Consider the following 27,632-nt stretch of genomic DNA (forward strand, 5'->3'; position numbering starts at 1 on the left):
CCTTCTACTAGAGCAACGTATCTAGCCAAGTGGAAGCGTTTCACATGCTGGTGTGCAGAGCACAACGTTCTTCCCACCGAGATCCCCATCCCCACCATCTTGGACTACCTCTGGTCCCTTAAACAACAGGGCCTAGCGGTATCATCTTTGAGGGTGCACTTGGCAGCCATCTCTACCTTCCACCCAGGGGAGAATGGCCACTCCGTGTTTTCACATCCTATGGTATCTCGATTCCTCAAGGACTTGGAGCGCCTGTACCCCCAGGTACGCCACCCCAACCTGGGACCTCAGTCTGGTTCTTACCAGACTTATGTCAGCTCAATCTGAGCCATTAGCAGCTTGCTCCCTTCTCTACCTCTCCTGGAAAACCGCTTTCCTTGTAGCCATCACATTGGCAAGACGAGTTTCTGAGCTCTGGGCTCTCATAGCGGACCCTCCCTATACTGTCTTCCACAAGGACAAGGTGCAGTTGCGACCACACCCAGCCTTTCTCCCCAAAGTGGTATCAGCCTTCCATGTTAACCAGGAGATCTTCCTTCTGGTCTTCTTCCCGAAGCCACATTCATCGCGCAGGGAGCAACAGTTGTATTCCCTAGACGTCCGTAGAGCGCTCGCTTTTTATATCGAGTGGACGAAGCCCTTCCGCAGAACCCTCCAACTCTTCGTCGCGGTGGCAGAGCGTATGAAGGGCCTTCCCTTTTCCTCACAGAGGATTTCATCCTGGGTAACATCGTGCATCCGCACCTCTTACGACTTGGCTCACGTTCCGTCGAGCCACCTCACTGCACACTCTACCAGGGCTCAAGCCTCATCTGCTGCTTTCCTGGCTCACGTGCCCATTCACGAGATATGTCGCGCAGCTACCTGGTCCTCGGTGCATACCTTCGCCTCTCACTATGCCCTGGTTCAGCAGTCCAAAGATGACGCAGCCTTTGGCTCCGAAGTATTACACTCTGCGACATCTCACTCCGACCCCACCGCCTAGGTAAGGCTTGGAAATCACCTAACTGGAATGGATATTAGCAAGCACTCAAAGAAGAAAAGACGGTTACTCACCTTTGTACTGTTACTCACTGTTGTTCTTCGAGATGTGTTGCTCATATCCATTCCAAACGCGTCGTCCTTCCCCACTGTCGAAGTAACCGGCAAGAAGGAACTGAGGAGTGGTCGGGTCGGCAGGGGTATATATCCGGTGCTAGGGCGGCACCACTCCAGGGCGTGACCCAGCCGACCCACTGGGGGTTGCGAGGGTAAAAAATCTTCTGACTAACATGCACGCGGTACGTGGGTACACCTACCTGGAATGGATATGAGCAGCACATCTCGAAGAACAACAGTTACAAAGGTGAGTAACCGTCTTTTTCAGATTGTAAACTATCAGGCCATCATGGCCAAGTATGACTACATCAATTACAAGAAGTTTGCATCCTTTACTGAACATTTTCCACAGGGGCACTTCCGGGCCATAGTTAAAGACTGTCAGTTATTAGCCAGAATCCCTCCCTAGGTGCCCTTGGATGCTACGGACACTGGATGCGACAGCAGTTGTCATGCCCAGGGTGTCATGGTTCCAGTTGTTGGAATTCCCAAGAGAGGTTCAGGATATGGTTAAGGAACTCCCATTTGATGGTCAGAAGCTCTTCTTGGGAACTGTAGATGAGTCCCTGCACACACTATGCCTTGGTCCACGCCATCAGATCTAATGTGGCACTTGGTTCAGCAGTACTCTCTTCAGTCTTGGACTCAATTCCAAAGTTCCCTCCGCCATGTGAGGATACTACTTGAAAGTCACCTGAAGTGGAGCACCCAGAGGGACACTACTTGAAGAAGAAGAAGAAGATTACTCGCCTTGTGCAGTTAACTCTTGTCCTTCAAGATGTTTGTCCCTGTCGGTGCTCCGCCACCAACCCTGCTTCCCTTCTCCTTCGGACTGTTCTTTTTGGTTGTTTGGATAGGGAAGGGACAGGGCAGTTTGCCCATGCAGCCCTGTGTAGCCCTGAAAGCACAGCATGAGGTTGCATAGAGCGCATGCACGGACCAAACAGACACTGCTATCAAAGGCTCAAGAGGCACATGCACACCTGAAGTGGCACACCTATGGGGGGGACACTTCAAAGAACTATAGTTACTGCACAAGGTAAGTAACTTTATTTCACTACATCAACATATGCAAGAGTATAGTGGGAGTACTCTAACCCCATAATGGCAGCTCCTGGCCTGCAGGGGTGGGCCTGGCTCCTTACTCCGCACATCGTGACCAATCACATGGGGTTGCCGTGCCCCTCCATCTCCAGAGGAGTGAATGGGCCACACCTGAGTGGTGCTGTGACCTCGTGCTCCAGATCACACAACCCCTCAGTTTAGGAGCCTAATCAAATCTGTTTTTACAGCCATTTCTAAGATTTCGTTCAAATTCAAGGTATCTGTGACCACTATGACAAAATTATATCTGTAATTGTAGTTAGTGGATTGACTGTTTCTGGTCACCATAGGACAGATTTTCAAAGATATTCAGATGCCTGAGATACCCATCTAGTTGAATTTTCAAAAGTGCATAAACAGCTTGGGTGCTTAAACTGCTTAGACACTCTTGAGAATTCCACTGGGTGCGTATCTGTATTTTTAGTTGCATAAATGCCCTTGAAAATCTGCCCCCCTCTTCGCCTTTCCCTGTTAGATCTCACCCTCTCTCATCTGGGTTTTTATTAATTGTAAAGACCTGAAAATAATATACTTTTAATGCAGTATATGACATTTTGACATTTATAAATAGGGCACTACCAAATTCATGATCCATTTTGGTCAATTTCATGGTCAGAGGATTCTTAAAATTGTAAATGTCATGATTTCAGTTATTTAAATCTGAAATGTCACAGTGTTGTAATTGTGGGGGTCCTGACCTAAAAAGAAGTTGTGGAGGGAGGAGGATTGCAAGGTTATTGCAGGGGTGGTGGGTGGTACTGCTACCCTTACTTCTGCGCTGCTGGTGACAGCACGGCCTTCAGAGCTGGGCAGCTGGAGAGTGGTGGCTGCTGGCCAGAAGCCCAGCTCTGAAGGCAGAGCCACCGCCAGCAGCAGCACAGGAGTAAGGATGGCATGGGATGGTATTGCCACAAGTACTTCTGTGCTGCTGCCTGCAGAGCTGGGCCCTTAGTCGACAGCCGCTGCTGTCTGGCTGTCCAGCTCTGAAGGCAGTGCAGAAGTAAGGATGACAATACCGCAACCCCCCTAAAATAACCACCTGATCCCTCTGCAACTCCCTTTTAGGTGAGGACCCCCAATTTGAGAAACACTGGTATACTATACAGATTTCACAGAGGATAAGGTAAAAGCACACACAGGACCAGATATCATTGTCTGTGAAGTGTTTTTCATGGCCACGAATTTGGTAGGGCCCTATTTATAAAGCTGGAGTTAATCACAAAAGTTAAATATGGTGTTCCCTCATGATTCCACTGTAATTAAAAAGCTGCACCTTTTAACTCATTCAAAATATTAATGCAGCATATTTTTAAATAATATTTTAATAGCTTATAGGAAGTTTAGGCTTCAGCATAGTTGTCACCAATTTTTAAAATAAATTTATTAAATTTAATTAAACTACAAATAAAATCTGATTTAAGTAAAAACTTTTTCTATCTGTAGCTATAGATAGATATAAAAACATCATCAGTTTTTATCCACCCTGGCTTCCATGGTGTACTCTAAAACAGTGTTTCTCAACAACCAGTCTGTGGACTGGTGCTGGTCCCTGAGATCTCCCTCACGCAGTTTAGGAAGGCAGCAAGCCGTTCCCTGGTATAAAAAAGGTTGAGAAACACTGCTCTAGAAGATGAGCCAGAAATTCTTTTGTCAGAATTTGACAGATATTCTTGTTTATGGAGAAGGATCATTAGTCTTCAGTCACTGTCATGGAATGTTCTTGTGAAATTAAATCACTGTATATGACTTAGATCTGGTCTTCCTCTATTTCTCTCTCATTCATCTGAAAACCATTGTAATGATACTTGACATTGTAATGATTGTGGGCAGTATGTTAGGGAGTGGTTGGGGACCATGTGTCAATTGCTGTTGACAGTAGGAGATCAGTACTTTGCCATGACCCCTTGGAAGTGTAAGAATAGCCCCTACCCCCTTCTGATAAGGAGCTCTGGAAGCAGCTGGGTTCATGAGTTTTGGGATCATAACTAAGTAGTTAATTTTAGTTATAGATGGGAGAAGGCAGGTAAAGAGAGGTGATAATGGCTGGACCATAATACATGTTCAAAGGCTATTGTCTCCCTGCTCTCCACTGGAGATTAGGTCTGTGTACCTTCTGAGGTATAACTGTCATCCCTGGGCCAGGAATTTCATTCTGTAAGGACTCAAAAAATCTTTGTAAAACAAATCAAGGTATGGCAGGTAAATGTGTCTTGCTGGAAAATATTAGTTCTTCGAGTGATGGTCCCTATGTAGATTCCAAATGTGGATGCACATGTGTGCTATGCACCGGAGACAGAAGATTTCATAGCAGTGGCCGTTGACCTGCACACATCATGCATCGCCTCATGCTCCCGTATGAGGTTATAATAGGCCCCTCTTACCACCACATAGCTGGAGTCGGAATCCCTGAGGGTGCCTCAGCTCCCAAGCTTCCCCAGATGGAGCATAAGGAGAAACAAACAGAACCTGCTGGTGCAAGTGCTGTCTCCAGTCCCAGCACTGGTGTGCCAGCTGCCTACAGCACCTGGACTCTTGGGCACTCCTTAATGAGGGCCATCTGGTGGCTAAGGTGGATCTTCTGTACTCCATGGGTGCAGCTTACATTGCTTCCTGCTCATTTGCTACTCGAGCAGTGGTGCAACCCTCTGATCTCTGGACAGCTATACTACAGCTCCCAAAGGCAGACAGCAACAGCAGCCATTCAGGCCCCCTATTCACTGTATTATCATAGTCAGAAGGAGGCACTATGTGGCCTACAGGGATCCCAAAGACCATGCTACTCCACCTCTGCCACAACCACCACCTCAGCAGCCAGCCAAGCACCAGTTTTGATATGCATATAGAGAATCCCCACTCTCTCCTGCAGCGCCCTATGTTGTCAGCTTTGGGGGCTGCCTTGTTCTATTTGCCTGCAATTGGGGCAAGATCAACACAGACAGCTGGGTATTGGAGATCATCCACAATGAATACTCCATGGAATTCCTGGCATTTCCACACTGAAACCCTCACCCCGGATGTCCCCCAGAGATCCCTCCCATCGGAGCACCTTCCAGCAGGAAGCTGACGCCCTTCTCCTCAAAGGTGCCATGTAACTGATCTCACCTCCCTACAGTGGACTAGGGTTCTAATCCCTTGACTTCTTCATCCAGAAGAAGTGCAGAGGGCATCACCCTGTTCTTGACATCAGAGTGCTCAACACTTTTATTTGAAAGGCCAAATTCCGTATGTCAGTTTGTCCCATCCCATCCCATCCGTTTCGCGCAGAGCCTGGTTTGCAGCTCTCAATATGAAAATTGCCTATTTCTAAATCAGTATTCACCTGACCCATCAAAAGTTTCTCTGATTCAGAGTTGGACTTGGCCTCTATCCATTCAGGGTCCTGATTTTTGGCATAGAGAGAGCTTCACAAGTCTTCACCATCATAGACGCGCACACATACCATCTAGGCTACTCTGTCTTCCCTAACCTGGACAACTGCCTCCTTGTCACGCATTGCTGCTAAACTTTCCTCTTTGCCATCCACACCCTCACCTCACCTCTCTTGGCATTTGTATCAGCGAGGCAAATTGGTCCTCATACTTATCCAGACCATTGCCTTCATTGGAGTGTGGCTGGATTCTGCTGCTGCATGTGCCTTCCTTCCGACGACTTGCTTCACAACCCTAGTCACGGACCCCTGCTGCAAGCTCCAGACCACCCTCCACCACTCTCTCTCCCCTTTTTGGCCACATGATGGTATGTACCTCATTGACACTGCACACTTGCCTCCACATGCATTGTTTGCAACTCTGGCTCCTCTCCATCCACCAACCAACCACAGACCAGCTAGACAACAAAGTCCTGATCCTATGGCAGGCGTTGGCATCCATCATTGGTGGACCAACCCTTCCGAGATCCTGATTGGTGCCCCCTTCATCCCTCCCACACCATGAGCCACTATCACAACAGATGCCTCCCTGGCAGGTTGGAGAGATCACCTGGGTTGTCGTACGTGCAGGACGTGTGGATGCCTTAAGAGGTCAGGATATGCACATCAATATCCTGGAATTGAGGGCAGCCTGCGTGACATTCCTCCTCCTCCTCCTTATCCAAATCAAGCACATCCAGTTACTCTCCAACAGCATCACAACAGTGGTTTATCCTCCCCCCTAATGTTTGGCATTTCTGTATCACACACCCTACCATAGTCTGCTTCCTAAGGGGCCTGCTCCACACCTTCCCCCACCTAGTCAAAAATCCCACATTCTCATGGGACCTTTAATTTCATTCTCACCGCTCTCACAAAAGCACCCCTCAAACCCATGGCATCATCCTCATTTACACATCTCTCCCTGAAAGTAATCTTAGTGGTCATTACCTCAGCTAGATGGGTCAGTGAACAAGTGGCCATGATGCCTGAGCCCCCCATACACCATATTCCACAAAGACAGTGTCCTTGGGTTTACACCCTAAGGTGGTGTCTGAGTTCCACATCAACCAGTGTATGCACCTCCCAGTTTTCTACCCCAAACCTCCTGTCTCCATTGCCAATAGACTCCCTCGACATCCGATGTGCGCTGGCATTCTATCTGTAATGAACCTGTGACTTCCATGCCTCATCACAACTCTTTGTAGCAATTGTCAAACGATGCAAGGGCCACATCCTCTCCTTGCAATGCATTTCTAAATGGGTCTTCGGGTGCACGTGTGAATGCTACACGTTCAGCAACATGAGGCCGCCTGATGTTGTCATGGTGCACTCTACCTGGGCTCAAGCAGCTATGTTATCCTGCCTCGTTGATGTCTCCTGGCAACATGGTACTCTGTACATACCTTCATCTGATGCCATCGCCGACAGGGCAGTAGCAGATGCAGCAGCAGGCCAACCTGTACTATAGCCAACACTTTTGACCACATCACTGCTTGCTACTCATCCACATTTGGAATCTATACAGGGACCATCACTCAGAGGAGGTACCAGACAGGTACCACACATCTTGAAGAACCTCCAGTTACAGGTAAATAACCTCTGCTTCAATTTATCTTTAAAGAAAAGAATGTCTGTATAATTATTTACCATTTGTTTACTGGGTCAGATAAGTTGCTAACAATGTGCTTAATATAAGCATGAGCATTTTGGAAGCTGTTGTAATTGTCTTGTGAATTTGTGCTCTATAGGTAATAAAAAGAATGATAAAGTGCTGTTCTTTGCTCAACTGCCACACCCAGGTAAGCATGTATTCAGGTGCCAGTTTAAATAATGACTTTTTTAAAAAAAGTCAATTTTAAGTCCAAACTCTCTCTTTAAAAGAGAAAAATTAACAAAATCTGGTTTTAAAAACAAAGTTTGTTTATGTAAACATTCCCTGGCAGAGTTGGGAAACTAATCAAAATATTGTGATAATGCTTCAGAACCAGCCAATGAAATTTTAGATCTGAACTCACTTACTCAGTATATTAGTTGAGCTTCTCATGTTTTTAATCTTAAAATATTCATTTCCTTGCAATCTCTTCTCTTCCCCATGCCCAGTCTAGCAGCTGGGGAATGTAATGGGATTTGTATTATGGAGGCACATCTTTGCCAGGGCTGGGGTCAGACTCTGCTCAGCCTAATAACCACACAGGGCAGTCTAGAGATCAGTGGGCTGAGCAGGAATTCTAACAGGACTGCACCCAAAAGTATTTGGATCCCTCTTGCTGAAAGAAAAAAACCTGTCAGCTTGAATGAACCCACCCACTGGAAAAGTAAGTTAGGATTAACCAACTCTGAAAAGACCAATGGCATGTCACCTTCTGTCTCCTCCTCTTCCCCCCCATCCCATGAGTTCCTTTTACCCTTCCCAGAGGACTTAATGACTTGCAAGCATATTTTTTTTAAAGCTTCACCTAATCAGTATATCTCTTGGAGTTACTCCAAGCTATTATCCTGGTGGGGTGGAATAGAAGACTAAAAATAGAGAATTGTTAGCAGGTCTGACTGATCTTTTCCCTCCTGTTGCCTCTGCAGTCTGCTGGTATTATTCTGGCTTGAAAGGCTGTATTAAGCCCTTAATTGGAGCAAAGCTAACTCATAAAGCTTAATTTACTGTCTTTGTCTCTGATATTTTGATTCATTCTGCAAACACTAAGTTTAGACTACTGAGAAGCCATTTACTGTGAAAACTAGATGTAATTATTAAATTTCCCACATAGTGGAGAAAAATTTGTCCAGTATTTCAGGATGAAAAGAGACAAGCTTTAAGGAAATAAATTACAGTCTTTCTCCCTACAGGTAGCAATTTTATGTCAGTTTCTCAGAGAAATAGACTATAAAACAGCATTTAAGGCACTGCAGGAACAAAACAGGTAAACATATTTATGTTTAAAATTAAAATTATGTATATATTCCATGAATTAATTGATATTCTCTTTCAGCCATGATGCTATGGACTCTTACTATGACTACATCTGGGATGTTACCATTTTGGAATACTTGACATGTATCCTTTCATTAGAAAGACTTAAAGAAAAAGCAGCTTTGTGGGGTCATGTTGAAAAACCAACACGAAGCTTAAGTGTAGTGACAGTTGAGTTGCTCTTAAGTTTCATGCTAGACACTTAGATGTAAATAAATTACTCCTAAGGCAATTTTGGGCTTAAAACTTATGTACACAATATTGTAAAATTTTGCAAAATTCTGCAGATTTTGTCAGTAAATAAATGTGGCTCTAGCATGGCAGTGGCATGCTAGCATAGCATAACAGGCCACTGGCTGCATTGAGGTGGGAGATCACCCTGAAGCCCCCAGCTCCCCTGGTTACAGGGACTCTGCAGTAAGGCTGCACCTGACCCTGACCCAGTACAAGGGCTGGGACCTGCCCCCTCTGTACTAGGTGGGGGGGGTGAGGTGTTTCTGTGTGGGGCAGTCTGGATGCACAGGGGCTTAGTGGGGGGTTCTGGGTGCAGGGACACTGCAGGGGTATAGGTGTACAGGGGTGTAGGGTTTGTCAAGGTGAGGGTTTGATGGGGAGCCCCAGCTGCTGCTGAGAGGATGGGCTCCTACTTCCCTTATTCCCTTTTCTTCTCCATCCCCTTCCTCTCACTCCTCCCTTCCTCTGTCCTCTTCATCTGTATTCCCCTTCACCCCCTAGGCTGATTGTGGTCACTCTGTTGCACAGAGAACAGGAAGACTCCCAGGACACAGAATGGAAACACGACTGGCCCTAGAACCCAAGTGGTGCTCTTCAGCTACAGTGTCTCTGGAGCCCAGATGCAGCCTCCTTAAGTTGGGCAGCTCTGTGCTTGCAGAAATAGGGGTGGGGGAGAGACAGCAGCATGTAACCCTGTGTGGTGTGCCCCCCATGCTTCATCTCTGTTTGGAGGGGGCAGTCCTGCAAAAACACCGCACCCATAGTTGCCCCCCACATGGCTTCCCTTTGCTTCCCTGTTTTCTGCAGTCATGCAGTCCCCACCCAGGAGTAATAGGTGTAGTAGTCCTGTTGCCTTGGGCAGGTTGTCTAGGTCTGCTGGAGTTGAAAGGAGGAGTATCTATACTACTACTGTTTGCTGGCACAGCCTGTGTAGAGCTTTTGACCTGACTCAAACTTAGAATTGGGTAGAAAAATAGGTTTAGTGTCCATGACTTGCTCAGCCATTACCAAACAGTTATTTCTCAGGAAATACTATGCAAGTGTCTTGCATTTAGATCATGGCTGATTTGTAGTGCTGCTACATTACACATGAACTGTTTCCTTGACTCTTGTTCAGATCTCCATCATAAAAGAGGAGAGACAGACAAGAGACAAATAGCAGTAAGTTAAAGAAGGGGAGGGGTGTGGTGCTAGGGATTTGTTAGCTTTGAATTACATTGTACAGTTTTGCTCAGTCCTCCACTGCCCAGCTGTAACTATGAAGGTGAATGTTGATGTGAACTCTGGAATAAGCTTTCACTTTATAAAGTGAAATACTTGCTCTCTCTTTAGATTAAGGCAGAAGCTGTCTTGTAACTAATAACCTTATTGTTCACTTGTATTACAAAAATTCTTGTTTTTTGTACTTCAAGATTAAAGCTATTGGCCAGACAGAGCTGAATGCTAGCAATCCAGAGGAAGTATTGCAACTTGCTGCACAGAGACGAAAAAAGAAATTTCTTCAAGCAATGGCAAAACTTTACTTTTAAACGTTCCTATAAATGCTGGTGTAGAGTGGAAAATATTTCACTTTATTTAACTTGTGTTGAGTATTTGAAGTTTATACAATACATATTTACAAGCATATTGTGTGGCTTTTTAAAATAGGTGAAATATTAAAACCCATTATCTTACAAAGTTGTACAAAAGAACTTAAGTAATGCTTTTTTAAAAAATCCATTTGAAGCAATGAGTTCAGGCATCAGTTAAGTTAAACTCAGCATTCTCTACTAGTTATGTACATTAGAGAGGCTACTACGTATTGTGATGTTCTCAAAAATAAGCACTACTCTCACAGTGCCAGCAAGAGTCTTGCTTTGAGTTCTATAAAATTTTTGTACTCTGCCCTCCTGAAGCATATAATTCCTACATTGTTCAAAAAGATGCTCCTTGTTGGAGCAGCTACTCATGGCAGGAGTAGAGGTAGTGAATAGAGTGGTAGTTAATGCTGTTTTAAACATTGATACCTGCACAGTATGGGCTATTAAAGTACTGCTTCCACTTTGAGTGGCTGTAGAGTTCTTGCAGTCAAGGTGTGCCTCTTGCTAAGAGCTCTACATTTAAAAGGGGCCATGTCTAGATCTTAATATGTAAAAGAAGATTTTTCCCTTCAATTACTTTTCCAGTTAAATTACTTCAGCAGCAAATTACTTTACCTGAGGTCAAACTTAGCACTTAAAACAAGATCAGGTTAGCACCTTTTCAGTAGCCCTCCCCCCCAGCAATCTGTCACTTTAGTGAGGCCTTGTCTAGACTGAGGATTTAATCTAGCCCTACCCCTCTAAAGATGCTATTTTGGCCTTAGAAGCTCATCTGGGCTTCAAATAGTAATTCCCCTTGCACCAAAATCAAGGTAGGTAGGCAAAGATGCTAAATGCAGTCAAATTAAATTTCCAACTCAAACATGGCCTTTAACTTTATACTGCAAGTACCACACAAACCAGGAATGACTGGCATGGATATAGGTGACAGCTTTTTGTTTTGGTTGAACTGATTTAAAAAGTGACCATACCCCAAAGTCACTAGGGTATTGGGGAATTTGTACACACTGCTGCTTTAAGGAGCACCACATAGCTTTGTTTCTCCTGCCATTCAACAAACTGGTGTATGGCTCTGTTTTAAAACAAGTTCTTAAAATCCATAATTCATAATTTAAAGATTGGTTAAATTAATATTCCTACTATAGCAGAGATTAAAAGCAGAAGGGACCAAATGATCTAGTCTAACCCCCTGCATAACCTAGGGAGGGATGGGGTGTTGTGTAATAATCCTTAAGAATTAAGTCTGTACCAGGCCAAGCTATCCATTATTCAGTTTGACACATCTTTTTCTGCCTCAACATCCTGCATAGCAGTAAGTGTTCAAGGATTAGATTGAGTCTCTGCTTTAGGGTAGTGCTGTACTGAAGCAGTGTCCTGCTTTGGAGTTTCTACCACTGAGTGTTCATTGCATCTGTCTTGTCAGTGGTTTCCATACTTTCACTTTTTCTCTGTGCTTCTGGGGGGTGTTATTATTCCTCCTATACACCCTGGAGATAGTTGTCCTGGTGCTGTTAGAGCTACTCCACAATTCACTTCATCCTATGTAAATTGGGGGGGGGGGAAAAAAAAGTTAAAGTGGATTTCACTACTACTTTGTATAAGGGTTGTGCTGAGTTCAAGGCTTTTATCTTCCAGTGAGGGGCTACAGTTACTATATTTAAATATCCCAGTTTAAATATCTAGTTTAACTAGAATTTCTTTAAGGTAGTCTTTTAGCCGTACCTTCTTAATATGGAATTAGAAAGGAGAAGGAATTGAAGATAAATTTAGGTATTTCAAGTGCTTGAGCACCTCAATCTACATTGAGAGACTTTGACAATTTGAATACAATGACCTGTGTCTACTCTTACAACTTCAGGTACAAGTAAAATGGGATTACAATTATGGGAGTCATTTCCTTCTGCAAACACAGACATATACCATTACCATGTCCTTAAGTGGTTGGCAAAGCACGAGTGCTTTAATCTAGAATACTACTAGATTACTAGATTTTACTAGAATACTGGATTTGGCTAAGTTTCATATTGTAGTAGTAGAGTAAATTTCACTCACATGCACACACCTCTATTACTGAAATAGCACTTAACTGGTATAGTTTCTTATCAATGAGACATCTGGCACAACTAGGCCTGTCAGGGTCAAGGGAATGAAGACATGTAAAATCAACAGAACTGTATATAGTACTCAAATAAATAAATAAAGATAATTGTTAGCAACTTAGCCTGCAGGAGAGTGACAAGATAGTATAGGCCCTGTCCATACAACATCTCAATGAAATGTGCCACGTTATAGCTAGGGCCCATGACTGTCTCCCACCTAGCTATTTTGTGCCTCCCAGCAGCCTACGGTTGTCTTCCTGCTGCTAGTTCAGCATCCTTTTGCAGGGGCAGACGTACTCCATGTTTGTGTAGACAGCCTGGCCTGTCATCCTTCCCCCAGCACCTGGCAGCCCTTGCTACATATATGGATGTGGAGTAACTAGCTGTTTATCTTCCAGGTACTTCACCTACCTCATACATGTTTTCCCTGTGTTACAGTGATACAAGCAAGGTTTGATGGCAGGGGGGAAAGAGTCAGACAACCATGGTACTTGCCTCTAGTCAGCTAGACCAGTGTTTTTCAACCTGTGGTCTACAGACCTCTAGCAGTCCATTAATGTAATGTAAGGATCTGCAAATGAAAAAAAGGTTGAAAACCACTGAGCTAGATGAATGAGTATGTGGACAGAGCTTTAGGAACTGTACTATTCTCCACCCGTTTTAAGCTTAGGCATCATACAAATCAGTGTTTGATATACAGACAAAAGACACTAAAGTAAGGCCATACCAGCATGTCCAAGTAGTTTGTGTGGGTTTGGATATTATGTTTGTCTTCCACTGCAACCTTCTTAAAACTCTTCATTTTCACAGGGGCTTTTCTTGCCACCCTAACAAAAGGATCCATCCACTCTACACATTCTGAAATGCTGTTCCAATCTAAACCTAAGGAGAAAATATCAGCTTTAGGCATTGTGCAGCTAAACCTTAGTTGTGTAGCCATCCTCTAATCTAACTTATCCTCTCATTTACCACGTTAGAATGTTCGGTAGTCTGTTTCCACTTTCCTGTGATTTGTGCATATCTTCATTGATATAGTACTGGCTACAGGTTTAAAATTAGATTAAACAAAAGCTACCTCAAATTACTTGTTTGCATCCTGCACTATCACATAGCAGATAAAGTTTTGTCCTATAATCCCAGTGAATTAAGATAAACATTTAGTTTTACTCAAGGCCCAAACCATAGTTAATGGCTATCAAAAAGCCATGTGTTTAATAAAGCAGCTATGACACGTTGCCTTATTTAGCTTATGAACAATAATCACACTCCTAAACATCCCCCCCACCCCTCCCATAAGGCTCAAACTTGCCTTCAGTAGTAGACTAGATGTGGAATCAGCAACCCAGGACATGCTAGGAGCCACTGCTCTGTGCAGCTCTTTATAGAAGAGCATCACAGGGAAGGTACAAGATCTGATCAGTTTCATGCTCTTGCTCTTTTATTAGAGAGGTAGCAGAAAATGGGAAAGTATTTAGATTTTTCTACTGGATTTTGACAAAAAGTGAGACAGTGTAGTATTCAAGTGTAGTATTCCACTTTCCTCAATATCTGCCAGAGTTTGGTACCTTATATAGAGGGGTAAGTTGGCACCTCTAATGTAAAGATAGATGAAGCTACTATGGAGACTAACCAGGGTCTCGGCAGAAAATAAGGTGAGTTCCTGGCCTAGAACATCTAATTATAAACTTATTTTTATCATCATTTACTTTACAGCTGGCCTGACAGGAAAAAAAATCTGATTTTTAGAGGGGGAAGGAACATTTGTGGTAGCCAGCAGTCTACAAAAGTAACAAATTGAGACCCAGATACTCCGATGTATCAGTGCTGCAGCCTCTGATTCACTTTTATCTATAAATATCACTGTATTAATCTCATGCACAGAGATAGGAGTAATCAGACAATCACTGTATCAAAATAATCTTGCTACATTTTTCAAGTTATCCCCTTGCATGAAGATGAATCCCATTATTGACAAAGGCATACCATCTTGTGGGAGTCAACACAAATAAAACCCGCATAACACACTCATGTAAGATTTAGTCACCAAAACTCCCCAACTTTTTAGCATTACCTAAAATTACCATTTATCCTTTCGTATCAACCTATTTCTGCTATGTCCAGCCACTCCACTTAAGCTATCCTCTTGAGGCAAAGGATTCTGGATAGGAAGTTTTTATCCTGGACTGCTGTTGTCAGTCAAGAATGACTGGTTATAAACAAATCATCTTCCCCAGGAAGAACTAGATACAGGCTACTGGAGCCAGATCATAAATTAATAATGATTGCTGTTGAATTTTTAGTTTACAGAGCAGCAGCTACAGAAAGAGCAGCAGACCAGGAGCAAAATATTCAGTTATATTTCCAGATACTTCACCTCAGAGGCGCAACAATTTTGTGCTTCTAGTGGTTGTGACCCTAACATAGCATGGGGTGCAAATGAATGAGGAATCTGAAAAATAAAATGGATCCAAAACTGAATCTATTTTAAATTGATCAAGGGGGAGGGAGGTCAAGGGGTGAATTAAGTAAAAAACATGCTGTTAAAAGCAAGGTAATTTTAAATGACCTCAGGTTCAATTTTTAGAAAGTTTTGCAGTGCTCTAAGCATTTAAGGCAGGGGTCAGCTACCTTTCAGAAGTGGTGTGCCGAGTCTTCATTTATTCACTCTAATTTAAGGTTTTGTGGGCCAGTAAAATATTTTAATCTTTTTAGGTCTTTCTGTAAGTCTATAATATATAAGTCAGCTATTGTTGTATGTAAAGTAAATAAGGTTTTTAAAATGTTTAAGAAGCTTCATTTAAAATTAAATTAAAATAAAATGCAGAGCCCCCCAGACTGGTGGCCAAGACCCAGGCAGTGAGAGTGCCACTGAAAATCAGCTCGTGTGCCGCCTTCGGCGCGTGTGCCATAAGTTGCCTACCCCTAAATAAAGTGATGATATAGCAATGAATTGAAATCACTTAGCCAGCCCTTAAGTGCTGTCATTGTAATAGACCACCTTACCTGAAGCTTTTTTAACTACCTCAGCTGAGGTATAGTGCCAGAGTGCAGCAGCAGCCAGTGTCCTATACTGGAAGTCCAGAGAACTGACATCTAGAATACACAGGTCTAAAAGCTGTGAAAACAATAGTAATGGTTACAACGTTTCTTTTAAGAGAGAGTCTCCCAGGCCCATCATAGGACTAAACCACTAAAAGAGATACAGTGTACAGGCATAATTTATTTCCTCCACACACAAAAATATTAGAACTTAAAGTCTAAGGGACCTTCAGTAAACTGGTTTGTTATTCTGTTCTAAATTTGATTGTACAGAATCTACAGCTCCAGACTGGTGTTTTGTTTTGGGGATTGGCCTCCTCACAGTTAACAGCCATCTCAAATGACCCAGCATGAACATGGAAAGTGTCCATAATAAATCTATACAATCTTGAAACTGAAATAATTGAATCAAGAAAAAAAAAAGTTCTTGGTTCATATTTCCATCTAGTAACCCTTATGCTTCTTATACGGCTGATAAAAGTGTGCACAGAGATTGGTTTAGTGCTCCAAGTGTTTTTTCATACTAAACAGTTCTTTCTTTCTCTTCCAAATAGAGGATGAGATGCACCTTAATTTTTTTTTTAAGTTATATGTAAAGCAACTTAACACAAAACATCCATTCACACCTTTAAATCTTTTGCCACCCATCAAACACGACCTTGTTTAATACTGTAGTCCTGTCCACCTTGGGATCAAGACTTCCTGGCAAGTGTACTGAGCCAGCTGTTGCTAACAGTTATAGCATGGTTTCCCTAATGAGTGCTGGCCCCACTTCCATATCTAGACTATAAAACCATCCTATGGACAATGGAACCCTACTAACAAAAGCTTAGCAAGGAGGGGGAGAGAGGAAGATAGAAGTGTGTGCTGTTGGACATTTTTCCTCCTAGAGGTTTAGATCTCTGGAACAACAAGTGACCGTATTGCACTTTCTATTTTTAATTAAAATGGTCACCACCTTCAGGGAACCACTTAGATATTATCATATACAACTCTGCCTTGTTCTTTTAAGTATTAGGCAAGATATTTTTATAAATCTATTTTACAGCATACACTTCTGCCTAGGTCACCAATGGTAGCGTGTTAAGTAGTGTGCACTGACTGAAACAACTACCTACCTGTGCTATTTGAATGAATTTTTCCTGAGAATACTGAGGTAGCAGCACTTTTGGAACATCTTTCAAAGCATCCACTTGGAGATAAAGATTGAGCCAGGAGATGATTGTCACTGGACATAGTTCCCATTTTAAAGCCTGCAGATATTAAAAACATGAGATAATATAAGTGCATAACACCTCTTTTAATCCCCCAATTAAAAAAAAAAACAAAAACAAAACACCCTACCACCACCACCCAAGTTCTCTACCCCTACAATCTTACCCAGTCCCCTTTTCCCATTTTCATCTCCATTTAGGTCAGCCAGACCTTTTATCATGCACCTACATGCCTGAATCACATGCAGGATCCCCTACGATTTCAAGTACACGTGCTCTGGAAATAATATCTTCTGACTTTTAGAAATAGAGCTGGAACAAGCCTAGATTTCAACAACAGCCAGAACATCTTTCCCACCCTTTTTCCCCCACCTTCTCCAAAAGATGCCTCACAAACACTGAGCAAGTGATCCTCATGCATGATATGCACATAAGAGCTGGGGAGACAAAACATATGTTCTCAAGATGTTCCATGGCCTTGGAACTGGAGCTACAGCAGCTGCAGCCTAGCACAGATTAATTTAGTTTTGGAGGATTTCTAGGTTCTCAGCAGAACAAGGATTACCATTTTCCACCCAACTCTTCCGGGAACCTTGGCATGGAGGCATTCCACCTGGCAAACAGCCCAAAGCCAGGGACCCTTAGAGTCCCAACTGCAGGGCAGTCCACCTGGCTAGCTGCTGAGGAACCATAGGTCAGGACTCCAGGTTACCGGTCAGCCTGCGAGGTGTGCTGCTGAGTCTGGCAGGCAACCAGGTTTCAAAATCTGCCTAGTTTCTGACAGAATTTCATCAAAAGGTGACATGGTAGTGCAGAACAATTAGAATTTGGTGAAAAATTGTTTCAACAAAATCTTCTCAACAGGTTCTAATACGGTCTTTTAGACTATTTGTATGGGCTATTTCAATAGTTCCTCTCCACTCCTAACCTGCCATCCTCCAGCCAGGCCTATTGGTGGGGTTTGTTTTTTTTTTTTTTTAAAAACACCACACCCCACACATACACACGCCACCTTCCATTACATACAGTTCTTGGGGGCGCACCCTTTCTTTACAGAAAACAAAAGTAGGATTTAGGTGGCAAAGAGGGACCCTTAATAGAGACCTCCACCCTAAGGGTCAATGCCAATCTAGGAGATTGAAGAATTCAATTCTTCAGAAAGTTAGAAATGAGGTACTACTTTTTGCCTACAGATGGGGGAAGGACACCAAGAGTGCAGTCATTAAATATAACAAGATGCTAAAATGAAAGGCTCTACTGGGCTATCACTCAACCAGCTAATAAAAATAGTAAGACTGTTACATTACCTTTAATACAATGAGCTCCATTCTTATAATATCATCTTCACTACAAGCACCATCTGTGACATAGGCAAACTCTTGTAGTTTAGGAGCATATATCTCCTTTAAAAAGAAAAAAAATAAAATAAAAAACAAGACCAGAAGGGTTTTTGTATCCTGCAAGAATGCAAACGAGCTGCAGAAGACAGCTGTGAATCTTTTCAGATTTATACACAGAACCATTTTATCAACTCAGTTGAAACAGCTGTACTTCAGCTATTTCTTATGATAGTACAAATAGCATAAGCCTTTCATACTGTAAGTGTCCACAAAATGTGAGCTAGAAACTAGTAGTGAAAAAACCATTAAATATTAATAGAGAAGACATTATGTGTTCCACAGGCCATCATAGGACTTTATTAGAACCAATTTTATGGATAGGGGAGTAATGTTGGCCAGAACAGATTTATTTCTTGCTTATGTCACCTTCAGAGTCTAGGATTTTCACCTGCTCAGACAATTCTGAGACCCCCAGTGAAACAACTCTGTTTAATTCAAACATCATTTACCCTATCACTCCTTGAAGATACATTCTATATACCAATAGCTATATTAACAAATCTTAGTAGATGCAGTTTATACCACCAAGAGTGCTTTTACCAGTATAAAAAAAAAGTTGTTTTTTAAAAACCAGGTTTAAAGAAACATTAATTTGAAATCTAGCTTATTGCAACAGTTCAGTAGTTTCAGGTCCTACACCTGTCCCTGTGACCACCTGCCAATTTCTGTGTATTTGGGGGAAGGGGGGAAATGGTTCTGTCCCCTACTGCTGTGTACAAGGCCCATAGAGGAAACTGATGGGCTCTTGGATTATGCAGGGGAAACAGAGAAATTGACTACACATAGAAGGCTAAAAGATGCATAAAGTTAAAGAAAATTTCTCTGATCTCAGTTGTTACTTGTAACAATACCAGGTTAACAGTTATCTGAATCTCTTTTAATGTTGATAATTTCCCTTCAAGAAGCAGTTCAGATATTCCAACCCTAAAAACACCATGCATATAGCTACTTACCTCAAGTTTGGAGGCAATGAATAATGAGGTAATTCCTATTAGCTGAAGCATATTTTTATTAATATTCTTTTGTGTCAACATGAATCTATCAAAAAAATCTTGAGCTAGGTAGAAGGTTTCTCTGTGAAGCATATATACTTCACATACCTACGACAAGACAAAAAACAGAAACAAAACTTAGTCCAGTTTTCTGTTGTACAGCGTGATGTATTTATAATTAGGAAAATGCGTTAGTAAATCTGTTTTAATAGAAAGACACAATTTTGTCCTTAATGTGAACAAAGATAGTCATGTTTCCAAATGTGTTAGTTTGTTGTGGTTTGCTTTTGGGGGAGGGCAGGGGAGGAAATCTGTCCAACACCCAGGGTTAAGCACAACCTGCTAGCAAGTTTTCAAAATACGATACACAAGTTTCAGTTTTAATTAAAACTAAAACAAGATGAAACTATAAACTGATGTTAGTTGTATGCCTGTTTTTGCTTTAAAACAAATTGTAAAAGAGGGGAAACTTTTTTAATCCCACCAAAACTCAAGCTTATTTAGGATTCTGCATTTCTCCTCTTAACTTTAGGCAGATTTTAAGTAAGTCATTGCCCCCTTAAGATTAAATTTTACAGAAGCCTGATTTTAAAAAAAAAAAAAAAATTACTAAACTTCAAAGCACCTGAAACAATAATTCAAGAGGTATGAACTCTTCCACCTACAAATTAGTTTCAACTGAGTGCAAAGTCAGTACTTAATTTAAATATCAACGTCACTAGCTATTTCATAGTAGAAGAAGGGGCTAAAAACCTGAAATGGTCTGGTTTGTGGGTTTCCCGTTCTTATTTTGGGGGAAAAAAAAAAATTACCAGTTGGATCAAACACTGTTTAGTCTATCTAGACTAGGGTAAAAAGTGTTATTTAGCTAACTAATATCTAACATCATACCTTTACATCCTATGCTAGATAAGGCCTTAAACAAAAAGGAAGGAGATAAATCCATCCTGAAGCAAGTGGATGGAAGTCCTATAGCAATATCTGTGTCAAATTCAGTAGTGACACTCAGTGTGGTGTTAAGTTACATATCAGGAGGTAAGTGACACAAAGCTGTGTCTACACTGTGCAGCTTACAGTGCCACAGCTGTGCCTCTAAGCCATGTCACTATAAGGCACACAGTGTAGCCACTCTTTGTTGGCAGAAGAGAGCTCTCCTGCCGACAAAATAAAACCACCCCCCAACAAGGGGTGGTAGCTTTGTCAGCAGGAGAGCATCTCCCACTGACAGCGCTGTCCACATCTCCAGAAGACAACAGTGAGCCAAATTCAGAGGTGGTGAATACGTTAACATGTTGGGAGTAAGTGGTGAGATCATGTGATTTGCATCACTTTGATGACAGTCAGGCTGTACATTTTCCCCCTAAAATTTATTAGTTCCATTGGTGATAGCAACCGTTGGAGTTCTAATTTAAATAAGGCATTGGTGGCCACATTTGATGTGCAGCACATCTGAGGTCATGAAATTTACCATGTTTCACAATCTCACACAGATCCGCCAGCGGAGCAGGGACAAGAATTTTGTACTACTGGCAACAGTCAGACATCCCTAAAACAAGAGGTATTATAATACAAGAGCTATGTTCTCCAACCATTTCCAAATATATCCAATCTCAAATAGTTTTGAATGTGGTTTGGCTGCCAAACTGTTTTGAACTGTTATGAAGGAAGCCATTGCCCCTTTAGGGCACTGCACAAGCAAACTGGTGAAATCTTTTGAGCAAAATTTGACCCACCCCCATTTATGCACAAATTTGTTTTAAAGAGGAGTGGTGTTTGAAATACTAAATATAAACATCAGGAGAAACAGCTACAAACACTGATCTTTCCTGTACAAGACACAGGGCCTTAGCCATGTCCCCAAAACTACTCAGCTATTAGACAGTTCCAAGCTTTGGGGGATGTGATTAAGGTCCCATATATAATCATGCTAGAACCATTTCAGTTTACAACTATGCTGAAGTATGATTCTCCACAACTAGAGATGGGCAGATAATTTTTCAATTCAGCTGCCGGATTGTTTTTTGTGGTTTCTCTTTCCCTTTTTTTTTTGCGCGGGGGAGGGGGGTGGAGGAGAGGATTTGGTTCAGCTAGAACAATCAAATTTCTGGCAAATAGAAAAAAGTCCATTTAGGTTCTCTTCTGGAACTGGAATTTGAACCTGTTATCCCACATCCCAGATGAGTGCCTTAACCACTGGGCTAAAGGTCATAGAGGGGAGCACCAGCACCACCTTATCTGGCCATTTTGTGAACAGTAAAAACTATTCATGTCAAATTTACAAAAAGAGTTTATAGAACTGCATTTTTCATCAAAAAAAGCTTATTTAAGACAAACAAACACTCATCCCATTCTACCCACAATTCTGATGCGTTAAAAGGGCCAAAAAATGAGGAATATTACTCCCTGCTCTATTTTAGAGGTCAGCATTGTCAACTTTTGTGTTTCAAAATATGTTCATCATTTAATGTCTACACGACCACAGATATTAGCACTTTACATAAACTCTTTGCTTTTATACCAATCTATTTTACAGCCATAGCACAATATAAAGTAACTCAAAACATACCTCCAAGAGCCAGTCCAGGAGTATTGATCTCATGTGTGGTTGCAAGTTAGAATGTAGCGATGTAAAATGTTTGCAGTGAGCATATTTGTTCTCCTTCTTCAGAATATTGAGCCAGACATCTTTGGAATTTCCCCAGCTATGGGAATAAAGGTCATGTGAAGTTTTGAGATCTCTTTACAAAAAGAGATAAAATGCTTATCTCAGTGTGTTATATTTTAAGTTAATTTTTCAATATTCATTCAGAGGGGTAGCCGTGTTAGTCTGGATCTGTAAAAAGCGACAAAGAGTCCTGTGGCACCTTATAGACTATAACAGAAGTATTGGAGCATAAGCTTTCACCCATGAAAGCTTATGCTCCAATACTTCTGTTAGTCTATAAAGGTGCCACAGGACTCTGTTGCTTTTTTCAATATTTATCTGTTTATACGCAATCAGAAAAAAATATTTTTAAGTTAGACAGCTACAGGCATACTGTGTTCTGAAATCCCAAGATATATCTTAGATTCCATGAGGGCAGGGGACTGGATTCGATGACCTCTCGAGGTCCCTTCCAGTCCTAGAGTCTATCTTAATAACCCAATGGTCAAGTACGTACACACACACACGTACGTTATCACTTGGAGAGGTGAAATAAGCAATTGCGCTCCATGTGGTCATACAGTTCAGATTTTATCAATTTGAAACCTGAGCTTCTTAAGTCATCAGATAAAAGATGACTTAAGACACCCAAATAATAAATCTTCAACCTGATTTAATGCTACAAGCCAGTCCAAACTATTGGTGTTCAGAATTCATTCTTCTCTCCCTTCCCTACATCATTTTCCCAGGGACTGGAAACATACTGTGATGAGCATAACTTAACAAAAAATAGACAGTTTTAACAATGAAGTAGTTCATTTACTCACATTGAAGGTTTGAAAAATCCACTAGGGCAGTGGTATCCAGTATTTTTCCTTGCCCCCCCGCTAACCTCTGTCCACACTCTGCCAAGTCATGGAAAGAGGCCAGCCGTGGACCATGATGCGCGTAGGGCCAAGAACAGAGCTGAGTGGCGCTCCTTCCTTGCCCACCCCCATGGGGGCTGGCCTGGGCCCCAGCCATGCCCCTCCACATTCCTCTGTGCCCCCCTACGGGGCATGTCCCACAGTTTGGGAACCTCTGCACTAGACAGTAGAAAGCTTTCACCGGAGTAAGTAGCTGCTTATACCTTCATTTTTGTATCATTTTAACTTTGCATTATTATGGAGTGTTTTGAGTTTGGTTTGTTGTTTTTTTTTAAAAACTACACATCTCACCATGTTGTCACTAATGGCTGGTCTACCCTGAAAAAGTTATATTGGCATCCACACCCCGAGAGACTGTTAAGCTGACCTAATCCCTGGTGTAGATAGTAGGTCAAGAATTTTTCCATCGACCTACCTAGTGCCTCTCACAAAGGTGGATTACCACAGTGATAGGAGAACCCCTCCTATTGCTGTAGTAAGTGTCTACACTGAAGCATCAACATAGCCTAAGAAAGTGCTCCAAAACATGAATCACATGTTAATTGATTCATTGTTGTTTTCATCAGTCCTCACTCATACTATCAGTTTCAGTGTCTGCTGCTGCTCCTACTTCTTGCTAAGCAGCAACAGAAACAGATTAACAGGATGGGTCAGTTTCACTGCTACCCACAGGATTCTGAATAGTACCAAGCAAAAGGCCATGTCAGTTTTACTCAGCTGCTCATGAAAGATATGAGAAGATGCAGAATTATTTGCCAGATGTATTCAAGGGAATGGGATCCCAAAATGAGTTTAAAGTATCAGAGACCCCTTTCCATCATCTTCTTACAACAGCTAGGCAACTCTGGAAAGGGCAGAAGAGAAAAATGATTTTCCTGTACTCAGCTGAAGGGGGTTTATCAGATACTTATTAGACAAATATATGAAACATGGAGTCCACAGGGAAGAGTCCATGAACAGAACTCTGGAAGAAATCTTAGCACCCTTTCCAGAAACTCCAGGGGGAGCATAAAGGAGTTCAGCTTCTCACCAGAGCATTGCCCCAGGGTTCACAGAGATCACTCACCCATCATCTTTCATATCTACTGTGGGCTATTAGGCATCTGCTAAATTTTCCAAGTCCTACTCACCTCATCATTCTGTTCTTTAGAGAGTGAAATAAACTAATAAAATGGAACCTATTCACTCACCTCAGTGGAGTAGTAACTCAAACACCATGATAGTTTATGTAACAACTATTTCATAGCTGGACCATTTTAGCAGAAGTATCCAGCTAATATGCTTCCCCAATCTGGGTGAATTCCTTAGACATTGGAGACTGAAGAAGGTTTCTTCAATCAGGTCATCTAGTTCTAGTCCATCCACATGGGAAGTGCAGGATTGCTCCATACAATATATTCTCTACATTTTTCTAGACTTTATACACCGGGCTTCCATAATTTCTCTAGCAGATCTACTCCACACAATAATTCTTTTCCATGATTAGGAGACCCTTCCTCTTCACCGGTGTCTCTGAATATGATGCCTCCACAATGCTTCCCACAGGCTGGAAAAACCAGGGCTATGCCTAAAACCAGGCCTTTTATCAGCATAGCACTGTGCTAGCCACCCAGGCACTAGAATGAGTAACACACTGTCTCATGGTCAAAACATTAGACATACTTTAGAGTCCCTAAAGAAAACATAGGCTAAGAATGCTTTGGCCTCTATGTTTTCCAAGTGTCTGGTTCCAAATAGCCATGAATACAGTTCATTTTAAAAAACCACCACACACCCCCCACACATATCCCCAAACCAAACACCGTAATATTTGCAAATGACTGAATTTTACATTGGTATTTGATATTAAGCTATAAAGAATGGCTCCAATTACAAGAGTTAATGTAACCCTCTTTGCATGTGTGCTCCCCCTCAAAAAAAAAAAAAAAAGGAATTTTTTGGGTGGTCAGGTGAGGGAGCCAGGGGAGGGGGATTATAGTGGATGGGATGAAGATTTCATTTGTCTCTGGTTATGAACCCATTATTGGACACAGTTAAATTAATATAGTGTAGAATTTGTTGTACAATAATTTGGAATAATATGTAGATAACTTACCTAAGTTCAGGCAAAGGTGATGGATTTATGAAGAGGTTTCTGAACCTGTATTTCTTGAATCTGGAGAAGTCAGTAGCTGCCATTTCCTTGTGTGGTGTTTCAATAATTATGCAGGGGGAGATGCCTCCTGATATTGTGGGTGGCCAACAACTCTACAGCATAAACAAAATAAAGGTTTTAAGTGCTGACTTCACCGGCCCAGTTTGCTTTTGAGATATATACTAAAGTAGTAACAGAATAAAATAAATCAAGAAATTGAATAACTTATATTGTGTACATGTAACCTATCTAGCTTAAGCATCTGTAAAAATGCTGTAAGTAATTTCAAAAAAACTCTTCAGAATAAAGAGCCTGTTTATTCAAGTGTTCCAGGATATACATACGGGTATTGAAAGATCAGAAAACAAAAGAATGGCTTCCTAGTCAAGGTGGAACCACTACATGCACATAATTCTGATAAATCAAAGGAACCTGGCCTTTGGGAGGTAAATAACTTGTGATTTACCAACCAAGGTGTAACTAAACTAATCCATTACTTGAACTATCAATTCATTTATTTGTGGAACTACGATGTTCTCCTGAGTACCTAAAATGTCATGGGAAACAGCAGCCAATTCCACTATCTGCTTTTCATCTGGGGAAGATAAGGAGAAAAGGACAGACATGAACTATCTACAGCACCTTAGTGGAAACACAGCTATATATTACCTTCAATTCACTATTCAAGGGGCAAACCACCCACACAGTTCCAGGGCTAGATACCAACCTGTCAAGCAGCAACAGTCTTTCAGCCTGCCAAGAACCAAAAATGGTACACAATGGAGACCCAAAATAAGGGACATATAAAATTATTTATGCAGAAAACCTTAAAGTGATATTTGTACAACAGGAATGACTCTCATGACTCTGTTTCATGATTGTTTAATTAAAAACATAACTGCCACAGTAGGACAGACCAACGGTCCATCTAGCCCAGTATCCCATCTTCAGATGGTGGCTAGTGGCAGATGCTTCAAAGTGAATTAACAGAACAGGGCAATTATCAAGTAATCTATCCCATCATTTTGTCCCAGCTTCTGGCAGTCAGAGGCTCAGCAACATCCAATGCATAGGGTTGTGTCCCTGACCATCTTGGCTAACTGCCACTGATGGATCTATTTTTTTTTTAATCCAGTTATACTATTGGCTTTCACAACATCCCCTAGCAATGGAGTTCCACAGGTTGACTGTGCACTGTGTGTACTTCCTTATGTTTGTTTTGAACCTGCTGCCTATTAAGTTCATCAGGTGACCCTCGATTCTTATGTTATGTGAAGGCATAAACACTGTTATTGATAAGTTTCAACCAACCAATGAAAGTGAAGTGACATCAAATTTGTATGGAATATAGGCAACAGATTAAAGTGAGCAAAATCCCTTAAAAAAAGGAAGGTGTGGCCAGTTTGTCAGCAAGTGCTTTCTAATGGGATGAGATTGGCCATAGCCCACTAAGCTGCTCCAAGGAAGGAAGGAAGAGCTATTCCAGGACATGTTTATTTTGCAGAATACTGCATATGAAAAATACATGCATCCCATACCTAGAAACCTATTTAGTGAGATGGAACTCTCTGATTGCAACTAGTTAATAAAGTAACTTTTACACCTATATAGCACCTTCCATCTCCAGTTCTCACAACACTTCACAATCAACATGTTTAGCTTCAGATCATTCCTTTGATATAGTAGTATTCCCATTCTTTTAGCACCAGAAAACATTGACTTTTCCCAAAGTCATAGGCAGGTCTTGTCTACAGTAGTTAAAGTGCTATTTTAATCTGCTTTAGTTAAACCAAAATAAGAGGGCTTTCACTGGTTTAAGAGTGCCTTATCTCGCTTCATTTTAAACTAATTCCTAAGAGACCTGAGGAAAAACAAAATAAACCTGATTTAAACTGAAATAAGAGTACCCACATAGCCTTTTCACCCATTCAACTAAATAGGTTTAATTTAAGCTGTGGTTTTAAACTAGTGTAACACTCTTGTTAGACAAGCCCTGGAATGAATCTCATCATCCACACCATACCTCATTCAAGAATAACTTTCCACATATAGATAAGCCTTTGGCCTGTGGCAGAGGTGGGCATACAACCCAGAAGTCCTGTGCCTGAACAATGATACTCTACTTCAGTAAAGTAGTAGCTTCCCGTCACTACTCTACTTACATCTTCCAGCGGCAAAATGTATATATAAAATGGGGGAGGACTCCTCCCCTCCAAGTTCCAATCTGTTTTGTATGCATGAATGCATTACCTTAATCTCATACTGATGTCTTTTAATGACTTTTTCATCTTCTCCTTTCTCGATATCCTGTTGAGAAAGACATTAATTGATCAATGCTCTTCAACCATACGAGCATATAAAGCAGTGTGCAGAGTAAACCACTACTATCTTACGCCACTTCCTAATCATGTGTTCTACTGAGACCACCACCACAATTCTTCCCTGTTCCCTCTACAGTGGCAGGTATAGGAAACAAACCTTCCAATCCTGCATATTTCCAGGTGAATTAGTCCCCTGCTCACCTCTGTTGCTCTCCTTTTCTTGGTTTGGAGAAGCTCTGGTGCCTGCAGCTCTTGTGGAGACTCTTCCTGACAGGGGGATGGGAGTGGCGGCAGCAGCTGCTGCTTGGCTTGCAAACGACTACTGCAGAGGAGAAAAACATACAGCATGAAGAAAGCAGCTGCTGTTAAATGGACATAGGTTAGTTTGGTTTATGAAGCTGACAGAAATTACCTGCGTCTTGACATCTTTCTTGGGGTGTAGAATCCCTTCCTGGAATGAGGAAAGAACAAGA

General features: G+C 41.9%; 2 protein-coding genes across 4 annotated transcripts in view; one reads left to right on the top strand and one right to left on the bottom strand.

Moving 5' to 3' along the window:
* INTS8 (integrator complex subunit 8) overlaps positions 1 to 10,856 on the top strand; it is a 78,141-nt gene extending 67,285 nt beyond the window's left edge. The window contains exons 23-27 of one of the 3 annotated variants that reach the window (XM_030553503.1): positions 7,360 to 7,410; positions 8,453 to 8,526; positions 8,596 to 8,660; positions 9,928 to 9,971; positions 10,223 to 10,856. In XM_030553503.1, the coding sequence (XP_030409363.1) occupies positions 7,360 to 7,410; positions 8,453 to 8,526; positions 8,596 to 8,660; positions 9,928 to 9,971; positions 10,223 to 10,339 (351 nt within the window). In that variant the 3' untranslated portion in view covers positions 10,340 to 10,856. Of the gene's footprint in view, positions 1 to 7,359; positions 7,411 to 8,452; positions 8,527 to 8,595; positions 8,667 to 9,927; positions 9,972 to 10,222 lie in introns of those variants that run through there. The other 2 variants (XM_030553504.1, XM_030553506.1) reach the window with 2 other exon arrangements.
* Positions 10,857 to 10,943: 87 nt separating this feature from the next.
* Positions 10,944 to 27,632, bottom strand: CCNE2 (cyclin E2). The gene is made up of 11 exons (XM_030553510.1): positions 27,572 to 27,632; positions 27,361 to 27,481; positions 27,089 to 27,145; positions 24,800 to 24,951; positions 21,701 to 21,836; positions 19,096 to 19,242; positions 18,050 to 18,145; positions 16,647 to 16,781; positions 15,493 to 15,604; positions 13,217 to 13,371; positions 10,944 to 11,929 (listed from the first exon to the last, which is right to left on the bottom strand). Exons 1-11 carry the CDS (start codon positions 27,583 to 27,585, stop codon positions 11,828 to 11,830), a joined length of 1,227 nt encoding a protein of 408 aa, XP_030409370.1. The 5' UTR covers positions 27,586 to 27,632; the 3' UTR covers positions 10,944 to 11,827.

The sequence above is a fragment of the Gopherus evgoodei genome, chromosome 2 (genome assembly GCF_007399415.2).
Source record: "Gopherus evgoodei ecotype Sinaloan lineage chromosome 2, rGopEvg1_v1.p, whole genome shotgun sequence".
NCBI classification, from domain to species: Eukaryota; Metazoa; Chordata; order Testudines; family Testudinidae; genus Gopherus; species Gopherus evgoodei.